At 41.0% G+C, this 22,754-nt stretch overlaps 1 protein-coding gene across 4 annotated transcripts in view; it reads right to left on the bottom strand.

Annotated features, from left to right (window-relative positions):
* Fbxo16 (F-box protein 16) overlaps positions 1–22,754 on the bottom strand; it is a 52,026-nt gene that overhangs the window by 5,292 nt on the left and 23,980 nt on the right. For 3 of the 4 annotated variants that reach the window (XM_047550345.1, XM_047550344.1, XM_047550347.1), the window contains exons 5-7: positions 19,255–19,419; positions 12,092–12,321; positions 7,604–7,706 (exon numbers count right to left, since the gene is read on the bottom strand). In XM_047550345.1, the coding sequence (XP_047406301.1) occupies positions 7,604–7,706; positions 12,092–12,321; positions 19,255–19,419 (498 nt within the window). Of the gene's footprint in view, positions 1–7,012; positions 7,366–7,603; positions 7,707–12,091; positions 12,322–19,254; positions 19,420–22,754 lie in introns of those variants that run through there. The other variant, XM_047550346.1, reaches the window with a different exon arrangement.

Below are 22,754 nucleotides of genomic sequence, written 5' to 3'. Positions count from 1 at the left end.
CCCAGGGCCTTGGGCTTGCAAGGCAAGCACTCTACCGACTGAGCTATCTCCCCAGCCCCTGGAAATGATCATTGATAGGAATAATGTCACTGGATAAACCCATAGATCAATTAGGAGGATCAATGTGATAAAGCACTATCCACAAGCACAAGGCCCTGGGTTCGATCCCCAGCACTAAAAAAATAAAAATAAATAAAAATAAAAATAAAGCACTATCCAGATGTGGAAAATAAGTAAATACAAAAACAACAAAGAAAACACCAGCAGGGTGCCAATCACTCTTCTGGGAAGACCACCACTGACAATAATCGCAAATACCTTACTGCCGGGCACGTGCCCAGTGGCACATCCATCCTTCCCTTTAATCTTCCCTGAGAGCCTGTGATGTGGAAAAGGAGGGTAAAGAAGGTGGCAGGGCCAGCTGCTGTGGCATATGCCTGTAATCCCAGCTACTGGGGTGGCCGAGGCCTTGAACCCTGGGGTTCAAGGTCAGCCTGTGCAACATAGAAAGACTTTGTCTCAGAAAAACAAAAAGAGAAGGTGACAGTGACAATCCTGACTTTGTAGGAGGTTCCACCCACCTCCTTCCTTTTTAAAAAAAATCTACCTCTCAACGTTTTATTATGACTCCTAATTCAGGAGTGATGTGATAATAATGTATCCAAATATGGATTATTATTTGAAAACCATAAGTTTTTTTTTTTTATTTGAATCATGTAGGCAGTTTAAACTCACTCCTATAAAAAGGTTGGGGTGAGCAGTAAAGAGCCCTTAGTGGAGATACAGGCTAGAGCTCAGTGAAGGTGACTGAGAGGGACTTCCTTCTAGGAGGAAGATCTTAGGGGGGTGAGGGCTGTCCTGGATCCATCCCTAGGGTGGAGGGCTTCACAGGACCTCTGAATTCTGCTGTCTCCCGTCTGCCTAAGGGCCAGAAAGCTGCTCAGACCTGTCTGGTCACCTTCCAGGGGGCCCCTGCTTTGGTCAACACCTATGAGGAAGGTGTTCCCTTTTCCTCTAGGCCTGTTCTGTGAGAAACAGAAGCAAGGTGTTAGGGAGAAATAACCACCGTCATAGCTTTAAAGATGCCCCAGGCCTGTCTTTGTTCTTGGCTTATCTTGGGGTAAAACTGTCAGCTGCAGAGGAAGATTAGGCAACTTTGGCCAGGGTTTTGAAATTTTAATCCAAGACTACACGCCTACACTATTCAGCCATCCAAGCAGGTGAAATTAAGCTGAGATGTGTTACAAAATATGCATAGGCCACAAAATATGGGCAGTTTGCTGGCAATGATCACGAACTAGTTTCAAAACATACATGTATATTTTACTGTTTTGTTTTGCAGTGTTGGGATTAAACCCAGGGCTCCCTGCATGCTAGGAAAGGGCTCTGCCATTGAGCTTCATGCCCAGCCCCAAATAGGTATATTTTAAACCCTGGTAATAGCAGTAATTAAATGTGTCATCACTGATATGTATACAACTCATAACATTATATAATTCACAAACACATGCTTCTCTTCTGGTAGATCCTAAATGGAAGTTAATTTGTATCAAATAATTTGGTTTAGTTCTAAGTGAAAACAAATAGCCATTTGGCACCTGCCTAAATGTTCAGTGATGGAGAAGCAGGTAGAATCATTCCAGTTGGAAAAGCCAGGATCCTTTCTTACATCTAGCATGACACAACAAGAAGCACTAAGCCAGAAGAAATAGCTCAGCTCTCACAGCTGCCAAGGAAAAATGCAAAGACTCAGCAGGGGTCCCTCCCAAGAGTCCCTTCTGCCCTCAGGATGCTCAGTAATGAGGCCTTTCCTCTTCTAGGTCCCCAAGTTAACACCCTGCATGATTACCATTAGTAAGTGGCATGTGCAGGTGGCACTGGGTTGGTGGCGGCAAGTCTGTTTAACACACTCGAGTTCTTCAGGAGAGGACGATGGAGGAAAAACAGCCACCCTGAAGAATGGATGCAGGAAAGAACCCACACAGAGGTCACGTGGGAAAGGAAGCTCCAGGGCTCACACTCAGATGCTACCCTTCCCTACGAAGTGGAAACTGACTCTAAGAAGGAAAGACTGGGGAGGGAAAGTAAAGACAAGCAGAATCCTGCCCCACAAGTTGGGGCCTCCCGCCACCACCTTCAGGCTGCTGGGCTGGTGGGTCCTCCTTGTCTGTCTCTCGCACCCTTCCTTGGGGCCTCAGGTGGTGATTTGGAATAATTTTACTGCTGCTACTGCAGGTTGGGTGGCCCTTATCAAAATGCTTCAGATGCTGGAATATTCACATATAAATAACGAGGTATCTTTGGGATGGAACCCAAGTTTAACAGGAAACTCACTTGTTCTGTACAAAATTTATAGGTAATAAGGTGATTTTATAGAATATTTTTAGCACACCTGTGTTTTGACGGTGAACTGTCACATGAGGTTGGGTGTGGAATTTTCCATTTGTAGTGTCGTGTCAGCGCTCAAAAAGTTTTGGATTTTGAAGCATTTTGTCGTTTGGATGTTTGGATTAGGGAGGCTTACCCCAGGCTGCCACATCTAGCTGCTATTTGTTGAGTGCCTGCTTTGAGCCAGGACCTGTGCAAAATGCCTTTCATGCTCCTTGCAACCCTGCGAGCCAGTCTCCTTACCAACTCTGGTTCCCAGTGAAGAAATAGCTCCCAGAGAGGGTAAGTGACCCAGTCTGAATCTTCAAAACAGTGGTATTGAGCGTTGAACCTTGGTGATCTAGGTCCCAATCAGTGCTCTTGAAGAGCAAAGTAAAAAAAAATAGGGTGGCATTTTACAGGGGGGAACACAGACAAGTATTAAGCACTTAATATATACCTGGTATTTAGTCCTGACAATGATCTTACAAAGTAGACATCATTACTCCCATTTCATAGATGAAGACACTGAGGTTGAAAGAGGTTATGTAACTTATCCAAAGTTGTTCTGTTTAGTAAAGAACCAGGTCTGTCTGAATGCCAAGCCCATATTCTTTTTTATTCTTCTTCCAAATGGAATTCCCAGGAGTTTTGGTGATTGAATGAAATAATTTAAAATCTCACCTATGGATATTTTTAGCTCTGCACATCCAAACCAGAAACAAAAACACCTGGGGAGAGGGACAGAAATCGAAAGACGTGTATCCAGGATTACCTGCAAGGAAGTCACTGTACAAACTCTGGTAAATCCTTTGGTTTTAGTTAATCGTATTTTCTAAAGTTCAAAGAAAGGATGGGAGACAGAAAATAATTGTTATTGGCTTAAAATTAGAATTCTCAAAGGTGATGAACTGTCCTTGGGATTCTATGGAAAGTCACCTTGATCACAGTGGAGCCTTCCAGATAAGAGAGAGGAGTGAACACAGTGGAAGCCTAGGGGATCCCTAGGCCCAGCCCTTTGTCTGGGATGGACATTATTTATTTGTTTTTTTTATGTTTGCAGTGCTAGGGTTGAACCCAGGGGTGCTCTACCACTGAGCTATGTTCCCAGCCCTTCTTATTTTTTATTTTGAGACAGGCCCTATGCTAAATTTCTGAGGCTGGCCTTGAACTCACTGTCCTCCTGCCTCAGCCTCTGAGTCGCAGAGATTCCAGGTGTATGCCACTGCACACCACTGGAATGGACTTTTAAAGGGGTTGTAATTCCAGCTCTCATTTTGTAACTGTGAAGAGGAAAACTCCAGGAGGTTGAGTGGCTGCTAGTTAGCAGTAGCAGAGTCAAAGCCAGACCCTGGGTTTCCTCACTCTTGCCGCCACGTGATCCACGATCACTTTAGAATACGTTCCTTTTTTCTCCTATTTGAACCAGTGAGAAAAAAAAGACCAAGAGAGCCTGAAGAAGCATTTTTTAAAAATCAAGACACTAAGAGTAAAGTGATCCTGGAAAGAGGTGAAGAAGGTAATTTCAGAGGCTGGAATTAGCAGTACCCAGGAAAAGATACCGGTCTTATCTAAGGCAATTAGAGCAAGCAGGCAATTAAAGGCTTTTGTTACTTGGGTTGAGGTGCATGCTGTGAAACAGCAAGCTTTCTGAAACCCACAGCCAAGTCAGGACCTAGAAAGTGAGGGCTTCTAACTCCCAAGGAAAAGTCCAACTTGAGACAAAAGGGTCTTGTGTTTATACTTAACATGGAAAGAACAAAAGAAGCAAAGCAAGATGTGAGCTGGCTCCCATCCCGTTCCAGGACCCAGGAAACCCAAAGCCCTCCTCCTGGATCTCTGTGAACTGTCCCAAGGGGCTTTGGTTTTCATGCCTCCATGTGTAAACCAGTAGAATTTCCTATAAAGGAAGAGGTGTTAACATTCCAGTAACAAATTCATTTGGAACTGGTGGCCTCACTACCATCCTGGCCCTTTGCCCTGCCTAACCAGCTTCTCTTCCTCTCTCCTCCTCCTTCCCTTCCCAGAACAGAAACTACAAACTACACATTCTTCCCCTGATCCTAAGCACAGCCATTTTTCCCCTGCAGAGACCTGGTCCTTGCTGTCAGGGGCTCAGCCCCCCTGCAAGCTCATCAAAGTCCTCCTGCGGAGACAGCTCCCCTCTTCCCTAAGTGGAACGGTGGAGCCAGCTAAGGTTTTTTTTTAAAAATTGGTGTGTGCACGTGTGTCTTTACACAAGACTGAAAATCTCTGAGGTTTAAAGAAGAAAGTACCTGACTGCATTGTGGTGTTTATGCTTTTTAATTGCCCTGTTTTGTATGGAATCGTATTACCATAATTCATAGTAATGTAGATTGTATAACTTTTATATGAAGTCTTAGAAATCGGAAAGCATTAGCGATCCAATCTAAGCTTTATTCCCATCTTTTACCAATAGTTCACACAAAAACGTGGTTAGATGGGGGCTGTGGTTAGCACAGCAGCCGCTGGGGATCTAGAATTGAGAACAGGAGAGAAAATCAGCGGCCCTTTCAAATTCACACCTATTAAATAATGTGCTCCATTCGAGCTCACAGCAGTGTGTGCTAGTTGGAATCCGTTTCCCCGAGGGCATTTCTTCTTAGACAGACCCTCCTATCTGCAGGCTGTAAGTAACGACAGGCAAAAAGGGAAGATGACAGCCAAGGCCCTGGGGAGATGGCTTAAGAATATTCTTTGTACTCTTTATACTTGGGTGCTTTCTTCTCTTCTAGACCTTCCCATGTGACAAAGCCTTACCTTCTCCACCTATCGCACACACCCTTTTCCCATGACAGGCACAAAGAGTCTTCAAGTGCCTGATCTCTGATAATCTCCTGGCCAGGGCTTGGGGACCCGTCACTTTCACCCCTGCCTTTAGCACGGCTTCCCCAAGTTTCACCTGCTTGCCTATTTCTCTTGCCTCCTGAGATCTTCCTCCGTAAACCTGTCATGGTGCTGGGGACTTTATCGCACTCAGGAGTTTACCCGTTGGACTCCCACCCGGGCTGTGTCTACCGCAGGGAGGGGCTTCCAGAGCTGCAGCTGTCAATGCCCTCCTCCCTGGTGTCCCTAGGACCCCAGCTGGAGTTCCGCAGTGCCCCTTTCTCTCCTATCAGGCCCCACACACAGCATCTCTTCATTTCACCGGCCTCTTGCCTGGCCGAGGTTGCTTGCTTCCTCTGAGGTCTGCAGCCTTCCATGAGAACCAGCGGCCACCCCGTGGAAGAGGGGCTGAGTCACACGTGGCCCGGCAGCTTGAACTGGAGACTTGTCACAGGCAAGCGTGTCACGGACGTGAGCCAAAGATCATGGCACGCTCCTGGGGGATTTCATTCTGCCTTATGCTCTTTATCAACACTCCTAGGCCTATATCGTGGTTACAATTGGCATATTAAAAAAAAAAAAAAAAACAAGTAGATAGATACAATCATACGCTTTGTTTACTCACAGCAAATTGTTCTCTATCTTGGCTTAATTTACCTTGATTTCCTTTTTAGTCTCATTAGCATGACTTTTTCACTTTTTAATTTATATGAACATTTTAACTTGAGCAATCTCTGCTTGTGCTGGACAGATGGCTAATGTCAAGAGCCCACAGGGATAGCTGCTGGTTGGCCTTTGGTGTTTGCTCTTGAAGCAGGCGAAACGTTTGACTGTGCTGATGATTTGTAAGCATACATCACCACCGACTTTTATTGTCCTTCACATTCTGTTTTCCCTGGACTTGTCTCCCACTCCTTGTGTAGTGGGGGCAGAAGCCAGGCAGAAGCGCTTTGTAATGGCCTGTGTGATAAGCCTCATAAAGTTATTTTTCTCAATTAATGGTTTCATTGACAATTTGTTGCTTTGCTCCAACTTCCCCAATCCCTGAGGCATCTGTACACATATCTGTGATAAGCCTCCCAGTTCAACAAAATGGGCCCTTCAGAATACAGACTGATCTTTTTAAGAAGTTCATCTCTCTCTCTTATTTTTTAACATAATACTTGAAAAACATTTAAACAGAAAGTAATAGTACTTTAAAGCAGAGCTCTAAAAGAGATTTATTCATGAGTACGTGCATATTAGTCTCCAAACTGACATCGTTTCATACTGATTTTCCTTGAGTGTGTATTCTCTGCTTTTCTCTAAATCTTAACCACTATATAAGAACTTTTTATTCCATTTATGCTTCCTTCATACTTTGCTCCAAAAACTCTCATGATGTGCTAAAAGGGATTCATTAGGGTTCAGACTGCAATTTGGGAAGGTCTGCAATGAATCAATCATATTCTCTAGTCACAATTACTGACTTTATTAGGTAGGCAATTAGGTATTTTTTTATTTAGAGGGAAAAAAAAACAACGTATTTTTCTGGAGTTATTTATTTCAGTACTGGGGGACGGGGATCAAACCCAGGGGCATTCAACCTTTGAGCTACATTACCAGTTCAGTTTTGCCAGGTTGGTTACCAGGATTGAACCCAAGGGAACTTGACCACTGAACTATATCCCCAGTCCTTTTTATTTTTTATTTTGAGACAGATCTCGCTAAATTGCTTAGAACCTCACTAAGTTGCTGAGGCTAGCTTTGAACCTGTGATCCTCCAGCCTCAGCCTCCGGAGTCTCTGGGATTATAGGCTTGCACCACTGAGCCCAGTATCAGTTCTTTTTATTTCATTTTGAGACAGGTTCTTGCTCAGTTGCAAACTGGCCTCGAACTTGAGACCCTCCTGCCACTCACAGCCTCTGGGGTTGCTGGTGGAGTAACTTTAAATCCATTTCCATAACCAAGCTCTGGTGGCAGCTGGAGAGCTATGGAGAGCAGACCTTTCTCTCAGGTCAGGGGCCTTCATGCTAGAAAAGCAACATTTTCTGGTGACCCCTCGCTCCCTGCCCCCAAGGACTCATAGCAGAAGAAAGGACCAACAGTAAGAATACTCCTCTGCTGCACATTTTGCAAAGCATTTTCACAAACATCAGTCCATCCAGTCTCTTAAAAACAAAACAAACAAACAACAACAAAAAAAAACAGATGAGAAGAGAGAAAGTCAGAAAGATTAAATATATCTTCAAGGTCTCATAGCTAGATGTGGGTCAGTGTCAGAGACCAGGATTTAAACAGCCCCTTGGCAATTCTGATTTAAAAAACAAATTCAATGTCACCAATAGAATTAGAATCCAGCAATTTTCATAACATTGTGGTAGTGAATCTTTTCTAAGCAATACTTACCAGCAAGTGTGCTTTTCTTGGCCTAGCTCTGTCCTGCAATTTATTTTTCTTATCATGTGAGTGTCGGCTGAAATCTGGGGTCATTTCATTTCTTTTCTTTCTTCTGTAAATTGAAAAGCAGTGGGAAAATTATAAATTATCATTTTAAAACTTTGGCGGTTGATAGGGCTATTTGATTTTCTTGTCTCTGTGATTTCGAAGATTGTCTGCACTCAACTGGAAGCAAGCCATGTGTCTATCAACAGAGAACGGGTGAATAAACTTTGACATACCCACACAATGGAGTACTATGAGCTATCAAATGGAAGGCAGAATATTTCTATATACAACTGCAGAGTGATTGCCAGGATACAATGTTACATGAAGAAAGAACGGTGAATGTATTGTGTGCTACCATTTGTTTCAGAGAGGAGGTATATAAAAATGTGTGTATATTATCTACTTGTTTACGCTTTTGATTTTTTAAGTTATTATTATTTTACTTGTACTTTTTTAATGGAAGAGTCAAACTATAAAAATCTTTTAAAATGGTTAGCTATAAGTAGGATTCCCAAGTGAATTAATCAGGAACAGGGAATATGGAGAAACAGGGACAGAAACTAGATTTTGTCAATTATATGTTATTTTGCATATTTGAGGTTGGAACCATCTAAATTTTTCTCAACTTTATGAGCAAAAATGAAGGGGAAAGGGACTGGGGTTTGGGCTCAGTGGTAAAGCACTTGCCTAGCATATGTGAGGAACTGGGTTCGAGCCCCCGCACCACATCAAAATAAATAAATAAAATAAAGGTATTGTGTCCATCTACAACTAAAAAAACTTTTTAAAAAATGAGGGGAAACTCCCTAAGATTAAAAAAAAAAAAAATGAAACGAATGATCTTGTCCATGGAGTTGGTGGCATTACCACACACAGAGGAGTTATTTCATGTGACTTTAACATAGTCATTCATCTGAATATTCTTAGTAGAATATACACTAAAGACAAAAATGCAGGCAAGGAAATCATGAACTGTTTCCAGTAATCATACTGTTTGTGTATTATTATTAGCACTGATTTTCTAAAACTATCAGACATATGAGGATAAAGCAGAGATTGTCAAACCACAGCCCACAGGCCAAATCCAGTCTGCTTTCTATTTCTGTAAATAAAGTTTTATTGGAACATAGTCATGCTTCTTTTTTTCCATATTGTCTCTGACTATTTTCAGGTTATAAGAGCAGAGTTGACAAAGGCTGAAATTTCTCTCTGATAATGCAGATGCTGACTCACAATAGGCGTGGGTGGGGGCTGGGTGGGGGCTGGGTGGGAAGCATTCTCCAGATTGGACAGGTGGGCAGAGTGGGAGGAAGAGAGAGGGATGGGAATGCGAAAGACAGTAGAAGGAATCAGACACACCTTTCCTATGTTCATATATCAATACACCACCAGTGAAGCTCCACAGCACGGACAACCGCAAGAACGGGAAGTTATACTCCAGGTATGTATGATACATCAAAATACACTCTGCTGTCATGTGTAACTAAAAAGAACAAATACATTTGAAAAAAATTTTAAAAGAGAAAAAATAAAAAGCATATTTGAGTAGTTGTGACAGAGACCATGTCCTGCAAAATCTAAAATACTGCCAGGCTGACACTTTACAGAAAAACTTTGTTTAAAATAATAAGTCTATGGGCTGGGGAGATAGCTCAGTTTGTAGAGTGCTTGTCTTGCAAGCACAAGGCCCTGGGTTCGATCCCCAGCACCGCAAAAAAAATAAATAAATAAATAAATAATAGGTCTAGGCAATGAGCTTCCATGACTACCAACATCACAAAAAGGGACAAGCAGAAATGATGTGCCTCATAATGGAAGTGCATATCCCTGTTCATTATATGCTCAGGCCTCTCCACCTGACCATCAGCATGGCCAAGCACAGAGGATAGAGGACGTGTTAAGTGGCATAGTGGCAGTGCAATTCATAAAACCCAGAAGGTAAGAGGCTCTACAGGACAAATGGCCTGATTTCTACCACAAACTGCAAGGCAGAAGAACAGAGGGAAACCAATGGATCGAAAGAAGACCGAAGTAAACATGGACCAAATGCAACAAGCCAGACCTTCCCTGGAATCTGACTATACAGTCAACTGGTGGAAAACAATTAAGCACAAGCTGGGTGTGTGGTGACACTCCCCTATAATCCCAGCAACTTGGGAGGCTGAGGCAGGAGGATTGCAAGTTCAAGGCCAGTTTGGGCAACTCAGTGAGACCCTGTCTCAAAATAAAAAATAAAAAGGGCTGGAGATGGAGCTCAGTGGTAAAGCACCCCTGGGTTCAATCCCAGTACAAAAAAAAAAAAAAAAAAAAAAAGAATAAATAAAGCAACTATGAGACATTCAAGTATGAAACATTCAAGGAAACCTAAAACCTGACTCCATATTAGATTACATCAAGGGACTGTTCATTGATTTAGATGTGGTAATGGAATCGTGCTATAATTTTTAGAAAGAGTTCTTATCTTTTAAGGATACACATTGAAATATTGATGGATGAAATCATATGACATAAGATTTGTCTCAAAAATAACCCATGGGAGGAGCAGAGTGGGCAAGGAAAAAATGAAACCAGTGGATCCTAGGTGAAAACTGCTCATGCTGGATGAAGGTTGCAGGGGTTCATTTTTCTCTTATGTTTACTTGTGTATATATCACAATGGCACATGCCTATAATCCCAGAGGTTTGGGAGGTGAGGCACAAGGATCACGAGTTCAAAGCCAGCCTCAGCAATTTAGTGAGGTCCTGTCTCAAAATAGAAATAAAAAAGGTCTGAGGATGTGGTTCAGTGATTGAGTGCCCTGGATTCAATCCCCAGTACCAAAAATAAATAAATATTGCCTTTGCTCAAATATTTCTTGCCACTTGATTTTGAAAAATGTTTCCCAACCTTTTTTTTTTTTTTTTGTGTGTGTGTGTGTGTGCATGGGGTGTGCATTGGAGTCTCAGGGGCATTTTATCACTGAGCTACATCTCCAGCCCCCTTTATTTTTTTATTTTGAGATAAAGTCTCACTAAACTGCTGAGGCTGGGCTTGAACTTGGGATTTTCCTGCCTCAGTCTTCTGAGTCACTGGATTTCAAACATGAGCCCCCAAGCCTGGTGTTTCCCAACTTTTAACTGGGAAATCTCAAATACGCAGAAGGACTGAAAGAACAGTGCAATGATGACCTACGTATTCTCAACTAGACTCAGTATTTTACTATTTCTGTTCACCTTCCTCTATACCAGGCGTCCAGCTGGCTTATCTGTCTCTGGTGGTTGCAGCCCCACATGTAGTTGTCCCCTAGATAGCTACGCATCAAGGGACTGCCACTGTTCATTACACTCTTCCTTACTTCTCCTTCATGTGTTGGACACCCTCCAATCTCATTAGGTAATTTCAGACAATATTTAGTCTAAAACAGACTTGGTATAACTTCTAGACTATCTAGCTTGATCACACATAGAAAAGATGAGCAGCTGTCAAACTAATTTGAGAAGAGTTCCAACATACGGAAATTTTAAAAATACAGGAAAGTGGAGAGATCAATAGCGCCGCGATTGCCCCACATGTTCTCCAGCCAGTTTCAATAACTGTTCACATTGTACTATATAAGCTTTATCTTTCTCTCACACACTTTTGGTCTGACCATTTTAAGAATCCACCCCCAAATCAGGCATGGTGGCACATGCCTGTAATCCCAGTTATTCAGGAGGATTGCGAATTCAAGGCCAGTCTCAGCAGTGTAGCATGACCCCAACTCAAAATAAAAAATAAAAAGGGCTGAGGGTGTAGCTCAGTGGTAGAGCGCCCCTGGGTACAATCCCCGGTACTACCCCTCCCCCACAAAGTGCTCACTCCATCCTCTCAGCTCAGATTTTTTTGGCCATAAGTACTTGAGTGTTACAGAAAACTCAGGAGATTATCAGGTGTTTCCCCCCAACCATGGTTGTTGTTTTGTTTTTAAAATACACTAGTAGGAACTGAACCCAGGGCCACACCTACTAGGCAAGTGCTCATACCACTGAGCTACCTCCCCAGCCCTCTTTATATTTAGTGTGAGATAGGGTCTCCCTAAGTTGCTCAGGTTGGTCTGGAACTTGCGATCCTCCTGCCTCAGCCTCCTGAGTCGCCCAGATTACAGGTGTGCACCACCGCGTCCAGCTCAGTTTACCTTATGTTATGTAGGTGGGTATCTCACCTTGCCTCCCTCTCCTTTACCTACTCGCTGTTGGAGAAAGGAAGTAGTAATGAACCCCACAGCGCTAGCTTGCAATTTAACATTAAAACCTGAACAGGTTATACACCCAGAAAATGCAAAGAATCACAGCAAACAGAGTATATGAGCTAAGAATGGTTAGTTTACTTTTCCAACTACTTCTTGCTCCAACGTATTGAAGAACTTTCATATTTCACAGTAAGGCTAGTCTCAGCTTTTAAATACTGAAGTACCAAGGAGAGTTCCTTACCCTTGCCAGGGCTGGGGGGGGTCGCAGTTATCCAGGTAATTAAATCGAATGATATCGGTTGGATGCTTATCAGACGACCTCCAAGGCGGCAGCTCCTTCTCCCCTGAGCTATTCTTCTTTCTTAAAGTGGAGGAAGAGCGGAAAGCTGACGAAGGGGGCTGCTTTTGTCCTGGAGAACTGCTTGTCAGTGGCTGACCGTCAGCAATTACAAATCCATCTTTTGGAGGTGTCTAGAAGAAGAAAACGTATTATCCCTGTCCCCACACCACTGTAATAGTGATGATAACAATAAAACAAAGCACATCATCTTGCCATGACCCATCTCATCACCACCACCATCAGCATCACCACGTGGCGATCACAGCAGCCACCATGCAGGAAGGCCAGCCCCACACCACACACAGTCTTGGTAATTTTCATGCATTGTACTATTAAACCTTCAGAGTCACTTTAAAAGGTGATCACGATTACTTCCATTTTACAGAAGAGAAAACTGAAGATAGGAGCAACCAATTAATCTGCCAGCATAACCTGAAGTAGACTTGAACTTGAACCCAGGACTGTCTTCCTTCAAGCCCACGCACCAAACCTCCTCCTCTCACTCTGATAGATCTTCTGACATTTCATTGTCTAGTTTGTTACAAGTGCAGTTATTCACAAAAAGGACACATTAAAAAAATAAATAAGTAAAGGTGAGCTGGGTATCATGGCACATGCCACCAGGGAGGCTGAGGTAGGAGGACTGCAAGTTGCAAGTTAGAGGCCAGCCTGGGCAACTTAGCAAGACCCTGTCTCAAGATACAAATTTTCAAAAAAGAAAGAAAAAGAGTGCGTGAGGGGTTAGGGTTGGCAGAACACTTGCCTAGCTAGAGCAAGGACCTGGGGTCAATCCCCAGCACCACAAGAAAAAGAAAGAGAGAGAGACAGAGAGATAAAAAATGTGCTCCCGCTCCAAAGACCTCTCCTCCAACAGGCAACGTCAAGTTGTACAGAAGCAGACTACAGAGCTTACAGATCTTATCAATTACCCAAACCTCAGTTATTCCCAAAGGACACTTCTGCTTAATTTCCAGAATGGAAAGTCTATCTTCTGTGCATGAAATTCATAAGGGTTTTTATGTGGTTGCAGCCTAAGGGAAGTGGTCTGGTATGTCAGGAAGATGTTAAGAGCTTAATTTTTGTTCATTAAGAGATTAGGGAAGCTTTGCTTGGGAAATTCGCTTTTTTCACTTGTTTGTGAACATCAAGAAATTCTCCATTTGGGACTGGGGGTGTGGCTCAGTGATAGAGCATGCTCAAGGGCCTGGGTTCAAACCCCAGCACACACGCATGCGCACACCATATGCACACAAAAGGAAGAAGTTCCCAGTCCCTTAAGCATAATCAATTAATCACTCATTGTTTCAACTGCTCTTAGTATACATTTCCATTACAGAACAACTTCAGCGCTGCAATGAAATTGTTTATTTGTGTATGACCTGGGCTACTAGACCAGGCTCTGTAAAAACACGATTAGGATATTAGTACTCTTAGCACCTACCACATAATAGTGTTTAATAAATATTCACTCAGTTAATGAATGATTACAGCCTTGTAGCAAATTAAGAAGACGCTTTATTTTTATAGATAGCCCATTATTAATTAGGTATTCAATATTTTGTGCAGGTCTCATTTAGAATGGACATTCATTTCATTTCTCTGAGCTTATTTTGAAATAAACTCATTTCTTTTTGCTGGAGGAGATCTAGTTTAATACTGTTGGAAATAAATAATACATGGTACAGAAAAACAACTTCAGGGCAAAATATCCAAGTATGAATGCTAATAATTACATATAAAATCATTAATTCTTGGGCTGGGGCTGTAGCTCAGTGGTAGAGCACTTACCTAGCACGTGTGAGGCACTAGGTTCGATCCTCAGCACCACATAAAAATAAGTAAAGGCACTGTGTCCATCTACAACTCAAATAAATATTTTTTAAAAATCACTAATTCTGAAAAGTACAAAATGTTTGACACTTTGAAATAAGTAATAATGAAATCTGACAATTTTTCTGTATGAAGTAAACCAAATTTTTGTTCACAGCTCTTGAAGTCTCCATCTTATTTATTTATTTATTTATTTATTTTTGATATTAGGGATTGAACCCAGGGTCCCACACATGCTAGGCAAGTGCTCACTACCTCTGAGCTACATACATACCCAGGTTCCTCAGGATGAAGTCTTCCCACACCTCCAATATTGGTGCCTTTATTTATTCTTTTTTGTTGTTTTGTTTTCAGGTTTTTTAATTTGTTCTTTTTAGTTATACATGACAGCAGAGTGTATTTTGACATATTATACATACATGGAATAGTCACTTTCTATTCTTGTGGTTGTATTCATATTTGAATGTATTCATATTTGAAAATAGGAAAGAGATGTCTGATTAATTCTTCTGTGTTTCCTATTCCCATCTCCCCTTTCTTCCCTTCATTCCCTTTTGTCTAATCCAATGAACTTCTATCTTCCTTCCCCTTCTTATTGTGTGTTAGCATCTGCATATCAAAGAGAACATTTGGCTTTTGGTTTTTTGGGATTGGCTTATTTTTCACTTAGCAAGATAGTCTCCAGTTCCATTTACCAGCAAATGAGATGTTAAACATTTTTTCATATATTTGTTGACTGATCATATTTCTTGTTAAGTATCTGTTCAGTTCCTCTGCCCATTTATTGATTGGATTATTTGTTTATTTTTTTGGTGTTAAGTTTTTTACATACCCTAGAGATTAATGCTCTATCTGAGATACAGGTGACAAAAGATTTCCTCCCATTCTGCAGGCTTTCTGTTCATGTTCTTGATTGTTTCCTTTTCTGTGAAGATTTTTAGTTTGATATCAGCCCGTTTATTGATGGATGAAGTCTTTTTGAGAACTTTTTTTCATGATAAGTTGATGTTGATTTTGTTTGCAAATATGCATTAAAATGATCGTTTTTATTCTGTGAATTACACTAGTAATTTTTTTTTTTTTTTATTGTTAGGAACCCTGACTTTCCATGGATATATCCCACTTGGCCTTCATGTATTATTCTTTTTGCGATGCCTGGATTTAAGTTGTTAATACCTTTAAAGAATTTTTGTGTCTGTGTCCGTGGGGGCTACCGATCTGCACTTCTGTTTTCCTTATGGTTTCTGTCTGGTTTTGATACAAGTTTTCCCTCTTCCTCTGTTTTCTGAAAGAGGCTACATTGAATTGGTCTTGTTTCTTAAATGTGTGAGACAATTCACTAGTGAAGCTATCTGGTCTGGAGTTTTGTGGAAAGTTTTACAATTATTAATTCAATTTTAAATCGATATAGATTTATTTGTGTCTTCTATTACTCATTGAGTCAGGGTAATATGCATTTTCCAAGGATTTTGCCCATTTCATCTAGGTTGTTGAATTGAATGACCTGAAGGTTTTTATAACTGTCTCTTGTTATGCTTTTTATGTTTGTAGGCCCTGTCACGACACTCTGTCTTTCATTCCTGATATTAGTAATTAGTGTTTTCTCTTTTTTCATGATTAGTCTAGCTAGAAACGTATCAATTCTGTTTATGTTTTTGAGAAACAGCTTTGATTTCATTGATTTTTCTCTTTTGTCTGTTTTCAATTTCATTCATTCCAGTTCCTTATTATCTCTTCCTTGTATTTACTTTGGGTTGATTTACTCTTTAGGAAATTAAGTTTCCTAGCATGGGTAGTCTCACAGACAGTTTTAAAGATCACTCCAGTTTAGTCTTCTCATTTCGAGGTTGATGATGCTATTATTAACTATCCCCACATGATCCTAACCTGCTTTCAAAAGCTCTGCTGGAGCACACGAGGCTGGCATGCTCAGGACTGAGGAGGGAATTACACAGATTATACAAGCACAGTGTATATTACCTAAGTACAGTGCTGGGAGTTAACTTCATGGACGATCTTATTAACCTTAGAACTTCTTTCAGCCTCAGGTCTATTTCTTTAATTGAACAATCTAAGTTAATTAGTTGATTTTCTGAACTTCCCTTAGTTTTTCTGATTTAGTACTGCTTAACGGAAAATTTTAAGTCTCATGGAACAAAGCATTCCCTGCAGAAATGTAATACCAAGCCGAGAAGAGGCAATTTTCTTGCACCCAAACTATTCATATTTTTAAGCATAGTTATGCACGAATATTTTGTGGAGTCACTCCTGAAGACAAAACTGTCCATTTCACAGGTTGTATTCAAAACCCCTCTTTACTTGGCTAGTTTCACTCCACAATTCTCTTCCCTCTCCCGGGGCAGCCTGAGTTCAGCTATTGAACACCAGGACCTGCCCCACAGGAGAGAATTTCAGAGACTGATGAGGAAAGGACCACAGGTATGATAATTTTTTTTTTTTTTTTTTTTACAGACTGCATTTTGATTCATTGTACACAAATGGGGTACCTCACTTTGTTTCTATGGTTGTGCATGATGTAGATTCATAGCATTTGTGTAATCATGCATGTACATAGGGTAATGATGTCTGTCTCTCCACCATTTTTCATACCCCCCCATATTTAAAAATTTAAAAATTTAAAAATTACCATAAATTAGGTATGGTAATTTTTAAAAGAACTTTTAAAATTCTGCATTTAAAATTCTCTTCTTTAGCTAGGGTGGTGAAGTACATCGCCCCACCCCCACCCCTTTACCTCCCACCTGCTAATCCCAGCTACTCAGGAGGCCCCGAAAAAGGATTGCAAAATCCAGGCAATACAGCAAGACTCCATATCAAAAACAAAACAAAACAACAACAACAAATTTAAATTATCTTTTTAAAAAGAAATCGTCATGGGGCACACCAATAACTGAAATCAGACAAATTTCATCATTGCAACTGTAACAGTATTAATCATGCATAGTTCATTACTACAATAAACGTAGATGCAGACTACTTTAAGAAAACACAATCGAACCTAAACCTAAATGAGTACTTTAGGAGTAGACTGTTCATGTTTCAAAAAGATTCTTCAATCTCTTTTTTTCTTTTTGGCGGTACTGGGGATTGAACCCAGAGGCTCTCTATCATGGAGCCAGCCCCTTTTAGTTTTTATTTTGAGACAGGGTCTCGCTAAGTTGCTGAGGCTTATGATCCTCCTGCCTTCCTAGCTGCTGGGATTTCAGGTGTGCACCACTGCTTCTGGCAAGATTCTTCAATTGTAAAATGATTCACTGCAGTTATTTTATTTTATTTTTACAGACTGTGATACTTCTATGGTTTAAAAAAAAATCATTAAAAAGAATCAATTTACACATAATTTTTCAAGAACTCATCCCTTTCATAAAACAAGGCCCAACATTGCATGTGCATAGATATTGCCATAAACAAAGACACATAAACATTTTACATTAATTATCTAGGAGTGAATATAAACATTGGTTATAATGCATTGAAAACCACTAGAAAAAAATTATTCTTGCCTTACTTGTTTTTATGATTATGAAAATGCTCTACGTTGCTTAGTTTCTGGATTAAAGGCAACTTTAGTGTGCCCGTTATGCCCTTCCCTAATGACTACTTTATGTAGAAAACTTGATCTTACAAATGATACCAAATAAACTTCAGGTCTCCGGTGCAGGTCAATGGTACAGCTTTTGCCTAGCATGTATGAGGACCAGGGTTTGATTTCTAACACCACAAAACATAAAAATTAAAAGGAAAAAAAAAATCTTCAGCTTACCTTGAAGATTCACAGAAAATTTAAACTAGTAAAATATGAGGACCCATAGGTAATAAATCCACCTATTACCCACAGGATGTCCATGTCAGAATTGTCTGAGGTCTGAGATGAAGAAAGCAGGGACAGGGACAGGGAGAAACTCCATGGTCCTGATCTGTCAGGTACAACTGTGGTTTGAGGGTATCAGGGGAGGGCTGTCAACTAGTGTGCCTATCTTTTTCTTTTTTTTTTTTTTAGGTACTGGGGATTGAACGCAGGGGCGCTTTGCCACTGAGCCACATCCCCAGCCCTTTTGGTTTTATATATTGAGACGGGGTCTCACTAAGTTGCTTAGGCCCTCGCTAAGTTGCTGAGGCTGCTCTTGAACTTGCTATTCCCCTTCCTCAGCCTCCCGGGTTGCTGGGATCATAGGCGTGTGCTACTGGAACACAGGAAGTGGCTATCAAGTCTCAGAGAGAATTTTGAACTCAGAGTGTATTTCCTTTGAACTATAACCTTTCCCAGTTTGAAGTTTGATCATTTATCCTTAATTCTAGAATTCATTATAGCTGATGACTTTAAAAATTTGCTTTTTTTTGAAAGGGGGGTTGTCTCATGAAAATTGAAGGGAGATTAGTTGGGTAGAGGAAAGGGACTAGGGGAGGGAGGAAGAAAGGGAAAGGGGAGGTACTGAGGGATGACATTGGCCAAATTATGTTGTTACATCATGTGTGCATACAAAATGTAACGCTGAATCCCACCGTTATGTATAATTATAATGCACCAATAAAAAATATGGGGAGCCGGGCATGGGGGCACACACCTGTTGCAGTAAGAGCCCTCCCAGAACCAAGGGAAAGCAACACGGCCCAGTCAGTGTCTATATGCACATGCAACACAACTGTCGCAACTCTGTAGTATAAAAACCCAATCAGCATGTATGTTACCATATAGGGGAGATAACAGGACCAACGTAAAGGGGCAAACAGAGGGTGTACAAGGCAGCACCTCACTGCGCTCGGGCTCAGCTTTCCGATTCTGCTGGGCCATGGCCAGCACTAATAAACACTGCTTCCTGCTGAAAGTTCCCAGGGGCCTATCTTGGTGCAAGAATCCCACAACACTGTAATCACAGCAACCTGGAGGCTGGGGCACGAGGATAGCAAGTTCAAAGTCAGCCTCAGTAATTTAGAGGCTCTAAGCAACTTAGTAAGACCCTGTGTCAAAATGAAAAAAATAAAAAGGGCTGGGGATGTGGCTCAGTGGTAAAGTGCCCCTGGGTTCAATCCCCAGGACCAAAAATTTAAAAAAAAAATTTAAAAAAAAATACATATGGAGAGGCTGGGGAGATAGCTCAGTCAGTAGAGTGCTTGCCTTGCAAGCACAAGGCCCTGGGTTCGATCCCCAACACCACCAAAAAAAAAAAAAAAAACATATGGAGAAAGTTTGCTGATCTTTGTCTCAAGCTTACCTTGGGCTTGGTAACATGAAGTTCTTTCACCATTCGAATATAGTGCTTCTTCCATATCCCCTGCTCAAAGGGAGTTGGAGAGAAATTGATGCACCAGTTAAACCGCAAGCATTTGAGCATCCAGAGCTGGTCCAGCTCTGCTAAGTTCTTCCAGTGCCAGCTAACCTGGAAAAACGAGGACAGTTAGAAACAAAAACAACCAACCTGCTCAGTTAACACTCCTGCCTTCTCCAGCTTTTGAGCTATATTCTAGACCTGGATAACTTTTTTTGTCATTTTTCTTCCAAATTACACTTTAAATAGTTACTTCCTTCCTGGAGAACTTCCTGTCCAGGCAGGAGGATTACTTTAAATGCTAATTCGGACTGAGAGTCACAGTTCACTTGTATTTAATGGGCACTATTAACCACCCTCATAGCAATCTAGGGAGGTAAGTACAATTATTACTCTCATGGAAAAGAAGAAACTGAGGCTCAGGCAGACTTTGAGACTTCCTAATGGTTCCTGAAGCTCCTAATGAAGGTTATGTGAAGGGCCAGGTGCACAAGCCTGTAATCTCAGCAACTCGGGAGTCTGAAACAAGAGGATCGCAGCCTCTGCAACTTAGAGAGACCCTCTGTCTTGAAAACAGACAAACAAACAAACAAACTGGGGGTGTAACTCACCTAAATCTTCATGTGCAAATTAACTTGGAATAGGATGGAAAGACAGTTTGCAGGGTGGGATGGGAGAGAAAGCTCTCCATCACTATTCCTTTCTCCTTTTCCTTACATCTTGTTCTGACCTGGGTACTTGAGTTATTTTTTGTTTGTTTCCAAGACAGTTAAGGCTCCCTCTTCCCCACTCCCTCCCCGCACCTTTTCTTTCTTCCCACCACCACCCAAAGGTAGAAAGAAATGAGGAGAGTCAAAAGCAAGAAATTTTAAAACTATCAAGACCCATCTCCCCACCACATAGCCCACCCCCATCTTTTTTTTAAAACAGCTCAAAGCTCATTTTGGTGCAATGACTATCTTTTACTTTAAAGCTAGTTGAAGGGTGGTGTTCTGTGTCAATAGTAGGAATAAAATACACTGAGATCTTGCAAGATAGACATATAGTGCATACAGATGATAGAATTAGTTATGCCAAATAACATTTCCCTCCAGTGATAATATTCTCATTAGGGGAAACTTGAAAAATTCTGAGAAGCTTAAAGAAAAGCAATACCTGTAACTCCATCTGTCAGAGACAATCATTATTAACAACCCAGGACAGTTCTTTTCCTTTCAGTCTTTTTTTTTTGAGGCATGATGAAACAAAACTGGGAACCTCTCTGTATACCATTTGCTTTCTTTGTTTTAAATATCACAGCATCTCTGTTCTTCCATGACATGTTTTCTAATGCTGCATAATAGTTCAGCACGTGGCTGTCTGATGTCCTCTGTTCTTGGACATTTAGATTGATATGCTTGAGCAATCTCAATCTCCAGCTATGGTGGCACACATAATCCCAGCAACTCAGAAGCCTGAGGCAGGAGGATTGCAAGTAGAAGGTCAGCCTCAGCAACTTAGTGAGGCCCTAAGCAACTTAGTGAGACTCTGTTTCAAAATAAAAAATAGGGCAGGGATTGGGCTCAGTGGTGGAGCACTTGCAGCATGTGTGAGGTACTGGGTTCAATTCTCAGCACCGAATATAAATAAAATAAAAGTTCATTGACAACTAAAAATATTTTAAAGGGGGGGGGTGCTGGGGATATGCTCAGCCCCTGGATTCAATCTCTAGTACCCCCTAATAGGTAATGTGTGTACAGTGATACCAAACCTAAAGATAAAAGGGTCACACAGTAAAAAGTTAGGGTCTCTCCCATTCCTGTCCTCCAGCCTCTCATTCCCAGCCCTGGGTTTAGCCACTGTAGCCAGTTGTTGTATGTCACTGCAGAAATAGCCTAGGCATATATTAACAGTTATCTATTCTTTACTTTCTAAAATGGCATAACTTGACAGTTCTGTAGCTTTGCTTTTGATTTTTTTTGCTGATAATCTGTCTAGGAGATCACTGCAACTTATTTACCCAGTGCCCCACCGGTGGACCTTTCTGTTGCTTCCAGCACTTTGCTGTGACGAACAATTCTTCAATGTTCTTAAACAAAATAATGTCAACGTTGAAGTACACCCATCAGACAAATTCCAAGAAGTGCAACTGGTAGGATAAAAGGAATTTCTATTTAAAAATATAACCAGGCTGCTCTCCATTGTACCACTGGAGAGTATACCATTTTATCTGTCAACAATATATAAAATATTTACCAATATAGAATATTATTAAAAAAATAAAACTCAGCAAATCTGAGTGATGAAAATGGCATGTCATAATGAGGCTCAGCATCCCACACACAGCAGAGGCGCCTGCATTTCTTTCTTTGGTAGGAGAGTTTTTCTTTTTCTTATAGGTGCATGATAATTATGCATCCTGGTGGCTCACTGTGCCATGTCTGTACATGTGCATTACAAAATTGGATCAGCCTCATTCCCTGGTACCTTTCCTTTCCCTCTCCTCCTTCCTTCCCATCCACTTACTCTACTGATCTCCCTTCTATTATTATCATTATTTTAATTAGTGCATTTACTGATGTGCACACATGTAGTTTCTTGAGGTACATCTGCACATAGACAAGTGGTAGACTTCCTTCCTGTCGCTCTCCCTCCCCCCTCCCTCTCCTTCCCCTTCCTCTACTCTGCTGGTGCATTTCTTTTGCTGTGAACTCTTTGTTCGTTTTCTATGCTCATTTTTCTTCGCTCATTTTTCTTCTGCCAGGTTGTGACTTTTTTTTTTCCTTAATACATATTTATAGGAGTTTTTTTTTTTTTTTTTCCAACACTGAGGATTGAACCCAGGGCCTCAAGCATACTAGGCAGGAATTCTGCTACTGAGCTGCATCCCCAGACCTTTTAAAAGTTTTACTTTGAGACAGGGTCTCACTAAGTTGCCTAGTCTGGCCTAGAACTTGCCATCCTCCTGCCTCAGCTGGAATTACGAATGTGTGCCACCACACCCAGCAATTGGTAGGAATTTCTTTTTAAAAATAAGAAATTAACTTTGTTTGAAGTGTATTTTTTTCCCTGCTTACTATTTGGATTTATTTATGATGTTCTTTTCCAAGGAGAATATTTTAACTTTTATAGCCACAATTTAAAATCTTGCTTTTTCCATTCTTGTTCACAACATAAAATGCATAAAGCAAGACTGTGAAGTATACATCTTCCCTGAGGCCCTTGGGCATTATAGAACACTCACAAAGGTCTCCTTTCCAGTGTTTTGAGTCCTTGAATGGCTTCCTTTGGTGTCACACACATCTTTTATTCTATTGGCATTTGTTTTCTAGATCCTGCACGAGTGTCTGAACACCATTTATTGAATAATGCATCTTTCTTGTTGCATTTATTTTTTAATTTTAAGGACTAAAATGAACGTACATCTATGAGTGTATGTAGTAGGTACTTTCTGATTTTACTAAACT

This window comes from Sciurus carolinensis, chromosome 4 (assembly GCF_902686445.1).
Source record: "Sciurus carolinensis chromosome 4, mSciCar1.2, whole genome shotgun sequence".
Lineage (NCBI taxonomy): Eukaryota > Metazoa > Chordata > Mammalia > Rodentia > Sciuridae > Sciurus > Sciurus carolinensis.
This window is presented reverse-complemented; position numbering and strand designations above follow the sequence as displayed.